Here is a 14,020-nt window from a genome sequence, read left to right as displayed (position 1 = left end):
AATTACTCATTACTGTAAATCTATATTAGTTGTTATATATTGAATATTCATATTGCTTAAATAACATTCACCTATGGCCAATGGATAGACACAAACATTTTGGAAATATCGTGTAAACCAAAGCCACATCGAGCGGCACAAAAGCCAAGTATTCACGTCGTATCACTGTATAGTGAAGCGAGAAGTCAATTGTTCAGTATAACAGCATTGCTGTAAGCTCTTAATACGGTTAATTTGATAGTCCTACAAGTATGATGTATTGATATACATATGATCAATTCTGAGAATGAGTGGGAGAGATACTAGGTATTATAGGCAATTAATTTAATTTCATTGGCAGCTAATTAATGATAATTGGCTCCATTTGCATTAATTATGGTGTTTGAATTATTCATATTGTATGAAAATAAACAACGCTTAAAATTGTTTTCTAAAAAAAGCAATCCTTACCATGATTTATTTTTCTTAAAGCTAGCGAAAAATTTACTTGGTTGAAAAATACAGCAACCCTACACCTAAACCTTACACCTACTGTAAATTGTAATATTTACTCTCGTATTACATCCTTCACTGTTTGCATGTTTGTAAAGCATATAACCTGTAACGGACGGTCCACAGAAGGCGCACACTGTACACTGATGTACTTTGAAGTAAGTAATACGTGAACCCAGTAAATAAAGGTAACCCGAGTATTTACTGTGGCAGTCAATGTCAATAGAATGTTCGCTTTGTAAAGTCAAGAGCAAACAAAGGTAATCCCCACGATCCGCAAATTCTCTAAAGACTCCGCGCTCCGAATTGCCAAATCGATCGACGACGAAATATTTAAATTTAATTATAATTGGATTGAAAATATAACGCGAGGCCCTTTTTTACGTGTGCTTTTCACTACGCATGCTTAATATAATTTTATTCAAAGAATTAATTTGGTTATGATAATAATAATATACATTTACTATATCACTCTCAACGTGTGGTTATTAAATGTGTTTCCAAGAATATTTATCCAAAATGTTTTAAAGGAAAATTGTAATATCTTTAAAAATATTCATTTTGTGTAGCTCATTTTAACTTGATTAAAATTTTAGCGAGGTGTTAACGAGAGATAATTATTAATATTAACAGGATCCGAAAAATGTCTGTTTACCTGACAATTAGAGAGATAGCTGTCGTGGAAGCTGGCACGATATTTATTTATTAGGCAAAAACACCGCCTTAAATCTTAATTCCTTAATATTGGTTGGAATACTCTCCTAATTATGAATTAAATTAAAACTGATTACAATTCTTTTTATTCATAATCATTGAATGGTATAAAAAATATAATATCGTACACTTCATTGATTAGGTTATTAGTAATACAATGAGCTAATAAATAATAATACGTTTTAAACATTTTGTTGTTGAATTTAAAATGCAAAGGATTATTATTAGCCAATAAATAACTATAAGACTAAAAGTAATCCAGTGAAGACGAGGCTTAAAAAAGTGGTTTGCGACGAAATAACTTTTTTATGCTCCTTTTTTACTATCTGAGGTCGAAATTAAAAAGGTTTTTCCTGTTGGTGGAGATTTTGTCATATAGTTATGAGTGTATTAAAATTAATGGACCCCTCGGCGCTCAGCGACTTTATGACTTTATACGCAAGGTATCTCAACGGTGGCATTTATTTGCAATTTCGTTCCACGAGATTTCAGGCGAAATTTTTAGACGCAAATTGGCCCACATAAAGTAACATAACTAATAAAATCCCTCACCCGGATTTTAATAAAGTTACATTTTGTAGTAAAATTGAGGAAATTTTATAGAATAACCACAAGTTGACTTAACATTAAATTCTTATATGTTTATGGATTTCCATAAAGGATTCCATTTTTATATTTATAAAGGAATTTATTTTTCATTTAAGTATTAATAATAAAGATAATATTTGTTCATTGCACTTCCATGTACAGTGTGTTGCTCGGCTGACACAGTGCCTGCAATTGGGTCACCGAAACAAGGGACGCCCACTTTTACATATTACGTGGGAGCGATTTCTTCCTAGAATTGGTCTAAAAACATCGTTGATAAAAATTCTCATTAAAATGTAGCTTTTATTTAATACCTTTACCATACTTTTAAATGACTTTTAAATAGTAAAAAATATTCTTCGTCTCTTTCTAAAGTTACAACACTCGAAATTAGTAGCACATTGTAAAGAAGATAAGTAAATCAACAAAAGTTTTATATAACACAGTAGATATCATAGTTCTAACCTTAGAAAATTTTTATTGTGAGTTAAATTCCTCCAAACAGTATAATATCGCTGCTTATAAACTAAAGTGCCATATCTAAAAATGCCATTTTTTGTCAGGAGAGCACATATAAAAAATAATAATATTGTTTTGTTAGTTTTATCACAGTCCTTCGTTCAATTATTTTGTGTTATATATCATTAGATGCGTATTTTAATTTCCTACCTTTCGTTGCCTCTTACGTAGTGGGAACTATATACCAAAGCTTACTAGAAGCAAATATGGCCCTTTAGTTTAGAAAATATTGTTTTCAATAAATTTTAAATTTAATAAAAAAGGCCACAATAAGAAAAAATAAAAATGTTTTATTTAAAAAAAAATAACACAATTTGTATTTTAATACGAACTTCAAAAGTTTTAAAAAGAACATAAAAAAGCACTCCTCTTGCATACATAAATCTTCAAAATAAATCAAAAACCTATTTTTTATGACAAAAATAGTATTTTGTCGTCTCATATTATATTATATAGGTAAATAACAAAAATAAATGCTCTGAAACTTCTACATCATTAATTAACAATACTAATAAGTAACACACTATAAAAGTTTTTATACAATCATAGTAAATATGCTTAAAATCCTTTGTACTTTAATTACCTAGAACTAGTATATTGTAATATAAGAGATCAACATTTTTACTTAAAGCATTTATGTTTCTAAGGCATTATTAAATATAAGTAACAATAATAATAAGTAATAAAATCAGTCTGCGACAAAGGCAACTATAAAATATCTAAAGATTAGAATAAAAAGCTTTGTAATACTTTGGTATCACATTTTTTTCTATTAATTTCAGAATACCCTGTGTTTTAGTGTGAGGAACTTTTATTTTTTGTGTATACAACTTTTTAAGTTTTGGGGTTGCTACAGCGTATGACTTTGTTTGTCTTTTAGCCAATGTGGACACAGATTTAAAGTCTTTGTCTTCATAAGAAGTCTTAAAAAAAAACTTATTTGGATTTTCTTGATCAACTCTCAAAACTTTTATGTCAGCCCATCTAATTTTTTCTTTATCTTCTGTATCTGTGTAGTTACCAACAGCCAAAGCTTTTAAATCATAGAAAGAGTCATGTGTTAGCTCTTTTACGGTATAAGGCTTGCCTGTTTTCTTAGCTGTTTTAATCAAGGTTATGTATTGATCTGGAACAAAGATTGGCGAAGATTTCAATGCATTTGAAATATTCCTCCCAATCACCGAATGTACCGAATCACCCTCGTTTTGGGTGTGGCCCTTGATCAAATATTTGTGTGTTATACTTCTAAGTTTTGGAAACACACGGACAGCGTGTTGGTACATTGCCAACATAAATTTGTTCTTCTGCTGACCACAGCAGTTGTCACTATAAAAGACTACATCAAACGCTTTATCTGCATTATCGTGCAAATTTTTTAAATACATAAAAACGCATGAGCCCAATTCGTTAACGCCTCGAGCTCCTTCTCCTTCATGCCATACAAAACATAAAGTGTTTTTAGTCTCAAGCTCAGTAATAGTAAAATTTAGTAAGTTTACTTTAGAGATGTAATAGAAACTCGAAACTTCACCTCGAGGACATGGCATCACCGCTTGTAGATCATAGACAGCAACTATATAAGTATCACTAACGTTAGCTTTGTCTTTATCCTTTTCAGATCTTGCGAGAGATTTCTCTTTTAGGTGTGTGTCATATTTAGGTTGTAGTGATATTTTATCATCGGCATTAGCAAAGGCGACACAGTCTTCACATTGATCTTTTTTTGGCTGCCAAAAAGAGATATTAAAGTCCTTTTTAAAGATATTATAATATATTTGGTATGCAGCGTAATGTTGTCCCTCGCTTTTACAACTTTCAACATAATCTCTATGTAAAGCAGCGACGCTCTTCCCACCTTCAATATACTCACGTCTCGTTTGAGCTCGACAATAATGACTCTCAATCCGTGGGATTGAGTTAATGTGTGCTTTAATGCCATCAATCAGATCAGTTTCAGTCTTATTGTGGTTGCCATGTTTTCCTCGGTTTTCTTTTGACAGAATTCTGAGGCTGGAATTTTTCTTTTGAACAGTTCTAATAAATTTATCGGAAATTGCAAGAGTATGCATAAATAAAACTTTACACACTTGAATGCGAGTCTCGTTGTGGGACAAATAATAAGCGTGATTGAGATTTTTTCGATTACTGCCCTCACGGACATACCGATACTTTGGGGTAATTTTTGTCATATGGTCGTTGACAAATTGCCTCTGAATATGCAAATCAGCTGTAGCCCAAAACCCTTCAAAAATGGACAACCGTTCTTCTTCTTTAAATTTAGTAGAACATTTGAGCTTACATTTTTCACCACAAATCGGTCCCATTTTCTTAGCTTCAAAAAATTTTTTTGATTTCGCCAAAGATGTATAAGCCTTACCACTATTTCTTAGAAGTTTTGCTTGATTTTTCTTCCATAACTCTGGATTTGCCTTCCTTTTGCGAGAGCTGTGCTGATATTGTGTATCGACTAATGGAGATTGTGCTTCGACGCTGTCTAGCTGGGTGTCGATGCTAGCTGGCTGCGTGTCGATGCTAGCTGGCTGAGTATCGACGCTAGCTGGCTGCGTGTCGATGCTAGCTGGCTGAGTATCGACGCTAGCTGGCTGCGTGTCGATGCTAGCTGGCTGAGTATCGACGCTAGCTGGCTGCGTGTCGATGCTAGCTGGCTGAGTATCGGTGCTGGCTAGCTGAATATCGACAGTGGCTGGCTGAATATCGACTCTAGCTTGAATAGTTTCGATGCCTCCTGGCTGTTGATCACAGCCAAAACTCAGTGATTCTTCATTATTATTTGCTAAAAAAATGAAACACATTATTTCATTAATTACCTATGAACTAATTTTCATCTTAAAAAACTGAACTTATTTAAAAAATACATCTCAATCAAATCTTAACTGAACAATGTGGCTTACTTGAACTTAATACATCCATATTATAAGTTCCAGAAGTTGCAGGCAGTGAAATATTGTAGTTTTTTATTGACCTTGGTGAATCATTATCTGAGTCTGACTCAGCTTCAAACACGTCGCATTGGTAATCCGGATCTATTACACTATCGTCTGCTGAAAAAGGATCTTCTTTACTGTCTGAGCTCGAAGATGAGTCACGGCTAGAACTTGAACTAGAATCATCTGAATCTGAGCTGGAATCATCTGAATCTGAGCTACTCTCTGGGACAATTACATGAGCTTTTTTCTGCCATTTTGTACCCTCATCACGAATCAGAATCTTCATTATCGATTAAATCGGTTGGTATAGGATTAAAACTGTGTAAGGACAAAGAACTTTGATTCTGTAAATCGGTAGGTGAATTCTTGCTTTCTGCCGGGATAGGTACATCACCATCTGGCTCTTCGTTTCGAAGATGTATGCGTTTATTGGTGTCAGGTAGAACCATGTTCATAATTCTTTGTATTCTGTTATTCATTCTGCAAGTGGAAATAATATTAATACGTAAATGAACACAGTAAGATTAAACAGTTAAATAAGATAGCTGGAAAGATGCCCAAAAAAATTATGTATAAAATAACATTAATTTATTATTTTCTACATATTTTTTTAAATAATTATATCTAGTTGTATCAATCCTATTTTAATTACAACATTTTTTCTTAAAATAAAATCGTGAGAACGCAACAAATATTTGAAGCAAAACTGCCTTTTTACAAAAATAGCTCTTAAGTTTATAATAAAAGTAACAAAATAGACAGTTTTTTAAATTCTAAATCGACACATTCCAAAGTGTGCCACCTTAGTCCTTTAAATTTTATCATATAAAGCATATTTTAAAATCCATAACGACACATTCCAAAACCTGGCACCTTTGTCTAATAAAAAATAGGTTTACTTACTTGTTTTTTATAAGCTAAACAGACGCAATCCTAAATGTGGCACTATCGCATACAAAATTCACTATGAAATCTGTCGCCTTTTCGATATGTGGCCGTTTAGCGCAGAAGTAACGTGCACTCACGCTGGCAGTCGGGACGGAACTAAAAAGATGGCCGCTTTGCTCTGAACTTACACATCAGAACGTCAAAATGCCAAAGAGGCGCATGCATTAATTTGTGATTAAGTGACCGATTTCGATGGATGTTTTCAAGTAATATCACAATACGGGTTATTTTGCTTTTATTTTTTAATAAAAAACGATTTTGTTTTTTTTTTATATGTGGCCCTTTAGTTTATAAGCAGCGATATGATAAACTAACATTTCACGTAATAGTTGCATATAAATAGCAACAGCAAGATTTCTATACCATTATTATATTTTAATGTGTAAGCTTGCTCTATTTCCATAGCGCCACTGTATGAGCATATGACTTGTACGATTTTAAGTTCATTTCCCTGGCGATCCCGCTTGCCTTCATAAAATATTCAACAAAAATATATTATAGTGTCTTATGCTTAAAACGATATGGGTAATGGGTATTCTAAAAATATTTATGAATTTTAGAATACCCATATGGTTAGTTAATGTTCGTTATGTGATGATGAATCGCTTAGTTATAAATGTTATTTAATCATTCATTTTCATATTGTATTAAATGTAAAAATTAAAAAATTATTTCATACGGAAAACAACACTTAATTTAGACTCTAACTGCACATGGAACAATTCGTTGATACTGTTTATTCTAAAACATGACATTTTTTGATTGTTTGATTGTTGATTCAATTCCCATGAATAATTTCCCGGCTATTTTATCTCCTACGTCAGTTTCCCGTCATTTTGTTTGTCTTAAAATGTCAAAATTGGATTCGAACAAAAATACATACCTATTTGCTATTTTAATGATTCTAGTATCAATTAATTTATACTTATTACATAATATACTTAAATACCTATTAAACGAGTTTCATAAAATGCAACAATAAAGTATTTGTTACTTACTATGAGTTGAATATCTAAAATAGCAAAGATTTAGCGCTACATAGTTGAAATCTTCCTGGATCGGATTAAATATTTCTCGCAGCAACTCTCACCTCGTATAAATTCTAGCAGAAATCCTATACGGATACGTTCAGTGGCGGTTCCCGTGGGCCAGGTCGAATAGGGGACGCAGCACTTACCTTCATAAATCTTTTCCTCCGGCTTCCCGCAACTAACAAGCCGACACTCGGTACTTTCAACTCGTGTCGATACGAACCCCACGCAGTAAATAACAGGGAAAACTTTCATAATACCTCCCAAATAGATTAGAAAACGGGGCGTTTTAGAATTAATAGCGTTCCAAAGTGCTAGGTAATTTCGTGTAGTATTTTAATAATGATTAGTGACGTTCCAACGGTTTTATCCCTTCGTTTGGTTAATTTATTCTAATTGTTATATTCATTATTGAAAAAGTTTGGGAAATATAGATTGTGGGTTTATTGAGTTTTGGATTTTTATTGAATTGTTACAAATGGCCAATTTTATAATTTATAAACAAAATTAGGACGCGGTCGTTTCTCATGGAGTAATTTTGTATTGCTCTAAATACCAAAATACTTTAACAGAAGAAGTCAGTTAACGTCCCAACTTTCAAGCATCTTCTAAAAATGTTTTGTTAAGTTGCGGCTAATTTGATTGATATTAAGGAAATTTTGAAAGTGGTGATCAATCAATGTTCGCAAAGTTTATAAAATGTCCGTGTTGTGGATATTTAAAAATGAAAGTTGTGTCATTATCTGATAATATTAATAAAAACATAAACGATGCTCTAAATTCATAATTTATAATGGTTATTGTATTGACTGTTACTTTTAACTTTTTATTACGTAGTTACTTATTCTTTCTATTTCTTATATCTAACATTGCTCATCACATTAAAATTGATTTTGATCGCATAGTAAAAACATAAGTCCATGGACATGTTTGTTCAAATATGGTTTCGCTTATAATAAAGCACCTCTATCCCATATTTGAATATATTTTTCTTTTCCATGAATATCGGAACAAAGTAGATAGGTTATTGAGGTTAGGGATTTTGGCGAAACAACGAAGAACGGCGAAGCGATTATTCATCCATTCAAATCTTGGATGTTCCTTATAGCCTCTTTATTGTAACACACTGTCAGACAAAAGGGAACATTTATGGAATTGATACATCATTTGTCTTTGTAAAGATATAAATGATAAAATAATTTCCAAAACGATATGATTTAATATCGCTTTAATAAAAACTAGGACATGCGACATAAAACAAATTCGACTGAAACTATCTTCAATTATTCTGAATTAATAATGAAATGTTTGATTTGTAGGTACACAAGTTAAGTAGTGTACCATTACCATTTTAATCTAGGTATTATAATGATTGTGTACTTCTATTTGTTCAACTTCATAGTATAAATTAGTTCTTAAATAGTAGTTAAGTATTGTGTATACGTATTTCATATAAAAATGAACATTAAAAGGATTTTCTTTTGTTACAGTATCGGTGGCGTAGCATCTGCGCTCTGGCCACGGGCGGACTCACATTATTATACTGGCGATTACGAATCGCCGGTGCTCCATCAGGATTCGCCGCCGCCGACAATCCAACATCGCGCGATGCTTCCTTTTTTACTAGACTTTACACCTTCACTTACCTTCCAGTTTTCAATTTTTTTCTCCTTTTATACCCATTTCAATTGAGTTTCGACTGGTCCATGGACGCCATTCCACGAATCACGTCCCTCTTCGATATCAGAAATATGTCATCGTTATTTTTCTACGCCGCAGTATCTAAAGTAACGTGGAAAATATTCACGAGTGAAATAAAGAGGCAACAAGAAAAGAAAGAAAAATTTTATAAAAAGCAAAATAAGAATAAGCAGAAATGGAATAATAACTGCAAACACTACAGTAGGAGACAAGACTGCAGCGAAAGAAAGAGCAACATGCCACATAAAGAAAACGCGTCGTCGAAAAGAGCTTTGTGCCCGTGCAATGGCTGTAAACACGCGCTCACGGAGGAGCACACAAACGTGTGTCGAGCCATTAACAACAATAATATTATGCATACCTCTTCATGTGTATGTCCGACTGTATACGGCAAGACGAAGACTCAAAATCAAAATAAGTACCCGTATCGCAGTCCCCAAATAGCGATGCTATTATTCACGGCATTTATGGTGCTCCCATTCGTGCCAGCTAGTAATATTCTTTTCTACGTTGGCTTCGTAGTAGCTGAGCGTGTTTTGTATATTCCTAGTGTTGGTTTTTGCTTATTGCTCGGCCTGGGTGCGGGCGCTTTGACAAGAACTTGGCGGCGTAATGAATTGCGAAGCCGTATTTTTATGTTCACGTTGTTAGTGACTTTATGCGCCATGTGTGGCTCTACGCTACGAAGAAATTTAGATTGGCGTGACGAAGAAAGTTTATTTCGAAGCGCCTTACATATTAATCCGCCTAAAGGTGAGTTTTCACATTTTCTACTTTTTTAATTTTAACTTTAAAGTTGTAGCAACGTTATTTTGCAAGCAATGACTAGATTTTATATATTTTTATATTTTTAATAACGATATAACCAAAGAACGCCTTGTTATAAGCTAAATATATAATGATTCTCTTTGACCTTGTTGAGAGTGCAGCGTTCATTTTGTACCTTCTTCAAAAGTTTAATACGTAATTAATTTGTTTGAGAGACAGCTACAAACTAGGTGTCGAAGCTGCGTTAGTTCGTTAAAGTTAGAAAAGAGGTTGTCGGTGGCTACTCGGACCTGCTGAGTACTCGGGAGCTTATAATGTATTCACTGCTTCTACTCGCAGTCGGACTCTTGACCTTTCTAGGACGCTATTAAACATGCATGTATGGCGCTCCCGGAGGCCGCCCGCCTCCGGTAGTTCACATCGCAAACTTTAGTGCAAAGAGAAAAGTTTCGCTTGATGGTTCTATTTTACTTTAATTTCGGAACTTAAATTACGTCTTGGGAAGTATGTTCATTTATAAACAAACCGAACTTTAACGCTGCTGATTAAAATATTATGTATGGATGTTATTTGTTGGGTAAACAATACCTACCTGTTGAGTTATATGAATATTGATTTACTTACATAATATACCTTTTATGATAGACATAAAGAAATTGGAATAGTAAAGTTTATCGCAAGACTAAAAGCAATATTTCAAATATATTACGACACATGTGGATGGCTCTTCAATGTGTAACTATCTAAGTTCGCTGGGCTGTTAAAAGAATATGAGAGGGTTCGTAAAAAGGCTTTTCAAAGTTTTATTTTTGTATATTTGCAAGAATAACGAAACTTTCTCTTACGATAGGTGAATATAAAAGCAATTCTTCTTGGAAACATGCAAAATGTAATACAAAACTTGGCATTATTTACTATACCTACGTTGTAACAGTCTAGGCGTAGAGTTATATTTTAAGAGTTGTTTCTTCAAATAATTGTTCTATCGTCTGAAATACATAATAGGAGGATCATAATTTTAATAACGTATTATTATAGAAATAAATTTAGTAGTCATTTATGTTATTTTGTAAAACGTATATTTACAATACCGATTTAATTCATTATTAAATTATATTAAGCTTTCGCTTACTGCGTGAGGAATGAAACAATCAAATCTTATGAATCACTAACTAAAGCTAAAACAACATTGTTAGATAATAGAATTACAACAATGTGCATCCAAACATATCTAAAGAATTTGTACGGAATACCAATAACCCATACGGGGCATAACATGGTATTCTGTTATTCTGATCCAATTTCAGCGATGTTTAAGAATAATAGGTATATTCTGTTATTCTGATACAACTTCAGCACTCATACGATGTTTAAGAATAATAAGTTCCTACATATTTTCATAACGCTGTAGAAATTACATTATACTCGCTAAAAGCTACTCACATTAAAATCTCTTTGTGGTATCATCTGAGCTCGCCTCTACTATCAGACTACATTACTCGCTTCGAAATGTAATATGGAATAGGAAATTAGTATTGCAATAAAAATGTCATATCTGTACCTTATAAAGGACTTGTAGCTTGCTGCACAGCTACTAAAATGTCATTTAAGTGCTTCCTTTTAGATATAGCAATATTGCTGAGCGAAATTTAAAATAAATTTTTATTGGAGCGCATAAAAATTATTGAATTTTGATTCTAAAACAACTATTTTTAGTTTTGAAATAAGTATAAAAAACATCAATAATTTTCAAACTTTGAACAAATATCAAATGTATATATATATATTTTTATAATATTATGTTTGCATTATTGATAACATCTTATGTAAACAAGAATAACATTATGTAAACCTTGTGATGATAAGCCTCTATCTAAACTTTATACGCAGTCAATCATCGTTATGTCAATAGTTATTAAATTATACCCTGACATGACGATCCATTATAATTACATTTCAATTTAGGTAATTGCTAAGATAGCATTAGTTATGTTCAATACATAAAAGTTTGTATGTCATTGAATAAATTAAAAGACATCGACAGCTTTTCCAATAATTATGTTTCATAAGTTGTACGATAAGTGTGTTAATTTTTGGTGAAATGAAACATAAACCTATCGAAATTAGTTTTGTAAAGTTAATAAAGTACTGAAAGTAGTTTCGTAAAGTTAAATTGGGAAAAGAAAATTGTCTATCGTGATAAAATTAGACATATATAGTGGGCGGCATTTAAAATTCTAAATGTATTGGAATTATTTATGCCTCGGTGCTTTTAATCGTTTAAATTCAAATTGTTCTCTGGCTCTAAGATAAACGGGGTTGTATGAGAATTCTTTTAGCTCCCACTAAAGGCTAACTGAATCCAATTTATCTGAGCGGGTATTCGAAACAAGCCAATCACAGGCGTTCTCCCACTTACGATTTTGCTAGGACAAAATTGCGATCTAATCAGACGAGCCTCAGGCTCTATCGAGTACACCTTTTGCAGTGATAACAGAACCATTGAACAGGTAAATCTGTGAGATTCGTGTTTTACTAAGTCTGCTTAATTGGAAATTGGTATTCAATAGAATGGGAGTAACGATTTTGTTAATATTGATTTTACGATTATGTTTTAATGAGGTTTACAAGATGATTAACATTTTTCTGTCGATGAAAATTATTGAAGTAAATAAAGCTTTCTCAGATATTATTAAAATACCTATTCACTTTTTATTTTATTAAAATATAAATCGATTAGTCTTTCATGGCTAATATGTTAGTTGATTATGCAAAAGCTGTGGCAATACTAAGATTACTGCTTCCTTCCTTAAGAACCTACTTCACTTTAAAGTCTTCTACCAAGCATAGCAGTCGCTTGTTGCACTGACATTTTATTTTACAACACATTTTTTGCAGTTTTCTACTTGATATTTCAGTATTATTCTGAATGGACTTCAACCCCAAGCCGTCCGTAGCATGTTAATAAACACTTATAATTGTATAAGAGGCGCTTCGTCACGTCGCCAGATGATACTTCAAAGAACCTACATCGTTTGAGAGCTATCAAATCCACAATTAGCAAAAAAGTGCAAATATTTCTCACAAGCTTGCATTAACGTTTTTCATATGAAGTTTTCAAACGATATTTAAATATCGCGTGTGAGCGAGTGGTATTAATTTCTGCAATATAAATTTTGTTACAGTAAGTAACTAGGATTGTACAAAAATCTATTTAAAACGTTTCAATAGACGTTCCTTTCAATTAACCGAAATAGGATAATAGTTTTATTTTCAATAGGCCCCGAGCTACAAAAGGTAGAGGCACAAAAAGCGATTTATATTTAATTCTTTCATGTTTACTTTTACAAATCGATGTGTTTATTTGTTTTCTTTTTAAGAATTTTTAGTAATTAATGAAATATTATTTGATTGAGTCAAATTGATAAACTTTTATTGGAAAATACCTTTTAAAGTTATTTACGTGCTTTCACAATTTTAGTTCAATTTGTAAAATTAAACGGTGTTCACTTTACAACTTTTAGAGAACTTAAAGTCTTAAATAAAATAAATGAATTCTTAAATATGTTTATCTTCTTTATACGATACTAGCTGTTTCACCCGCGTGGCACCGCTCCTGTTGGTCTGAGCGTGATAATATAATATACTTATATAGCCTATATTACTCGTGGATAATGTAGATTTCGAATGGTGAAAGAATTTTTAAAATCGGTCCAGTAGTTTATGAGCCTATTCATTACAATCAAACAAACAAACAAAGTTTTCCTCTTTATAATACCTATTAGTGTAGACATAGAAAATCATATTAATAATCAGTGGCTGAAACTACTACATTATAAAATATATAATATTATAAACCATTTATTAATAAAAATTGTGTACATTCCAATATTGCCTAAAAGTGGAAACATTTTTTTTCATAAATCTAAATTATATTTCTACTTTAAGCCACCATATAATATCTTAATCCGGTATTATTTGATTTAATCACATTGTTCAACTGTTCGACAACAAAGGCTCGAAAACTTGTGATGTGTTAAGTTGAAGATAACATCAGAAAAGAGCCTTATCAAATCCATCGCATGGCTCTCAGTGACTTTCTGAAGATTAACTTTGTAACGGAGTAGGCTGTCACTAATACACATGTAGACTTATTATATTACTGAGGACATTAACTATGGAAATTAAAATGTATTTGAAATATTTATAGAAATTAAAAAATTTCTTACCTCAAAGTTTTATGTTCAAAAGATTATGTATTCAATAATACAATAGAAAATATACCTATATCAATATTTATAGCTATACATC

At 32.2% G+C, this 14,020-nt stretch overlaps 1 protein-coding gene across 2 annotated transcripts in view; it reads left to right on the top strand.

Annotated features, from left to right (window-relative positions):
• Positions 1–14,020, top strand: part of LOC123693747 (protein O-mannosyl-transferase TMTC2-like) — a 72,691-nt gene that overhangs the window by 38,853 nt on the left and 19,818 nt on the right. For both annotated transcript variants that reach the window (XM_045638951.1, XM_045638950.1), the window contains exon 4: positions 8,731–9,694. In XM_045638951.1, coding sequence (XP_045494907.1) covers positions 8,731–9,694 — 964 coding nt within the window. The remainder of the gene's footprint in view (positions 1–8,730; positions 9,695–14,020) is intronic.

This window comes from Colias croceus, chromosome 8, assembly GCF_905220415.1.
Source record: "Colias croceus chromosome 8, ilColCroc2.1".
In the NCBI taxonomy this organism is placed as follows: domain Eukaryota; kingdom Metazoa; phylum Arthropoda; class Insecta; order Lepidoptera; family Pieridae; genus Colias; species Colias croceus.
The sequence above is the reverse complement of the archived record's forward strand: the minus strand, read 5'-3'. Positions and strand labels throughout refer to the sequence as shown.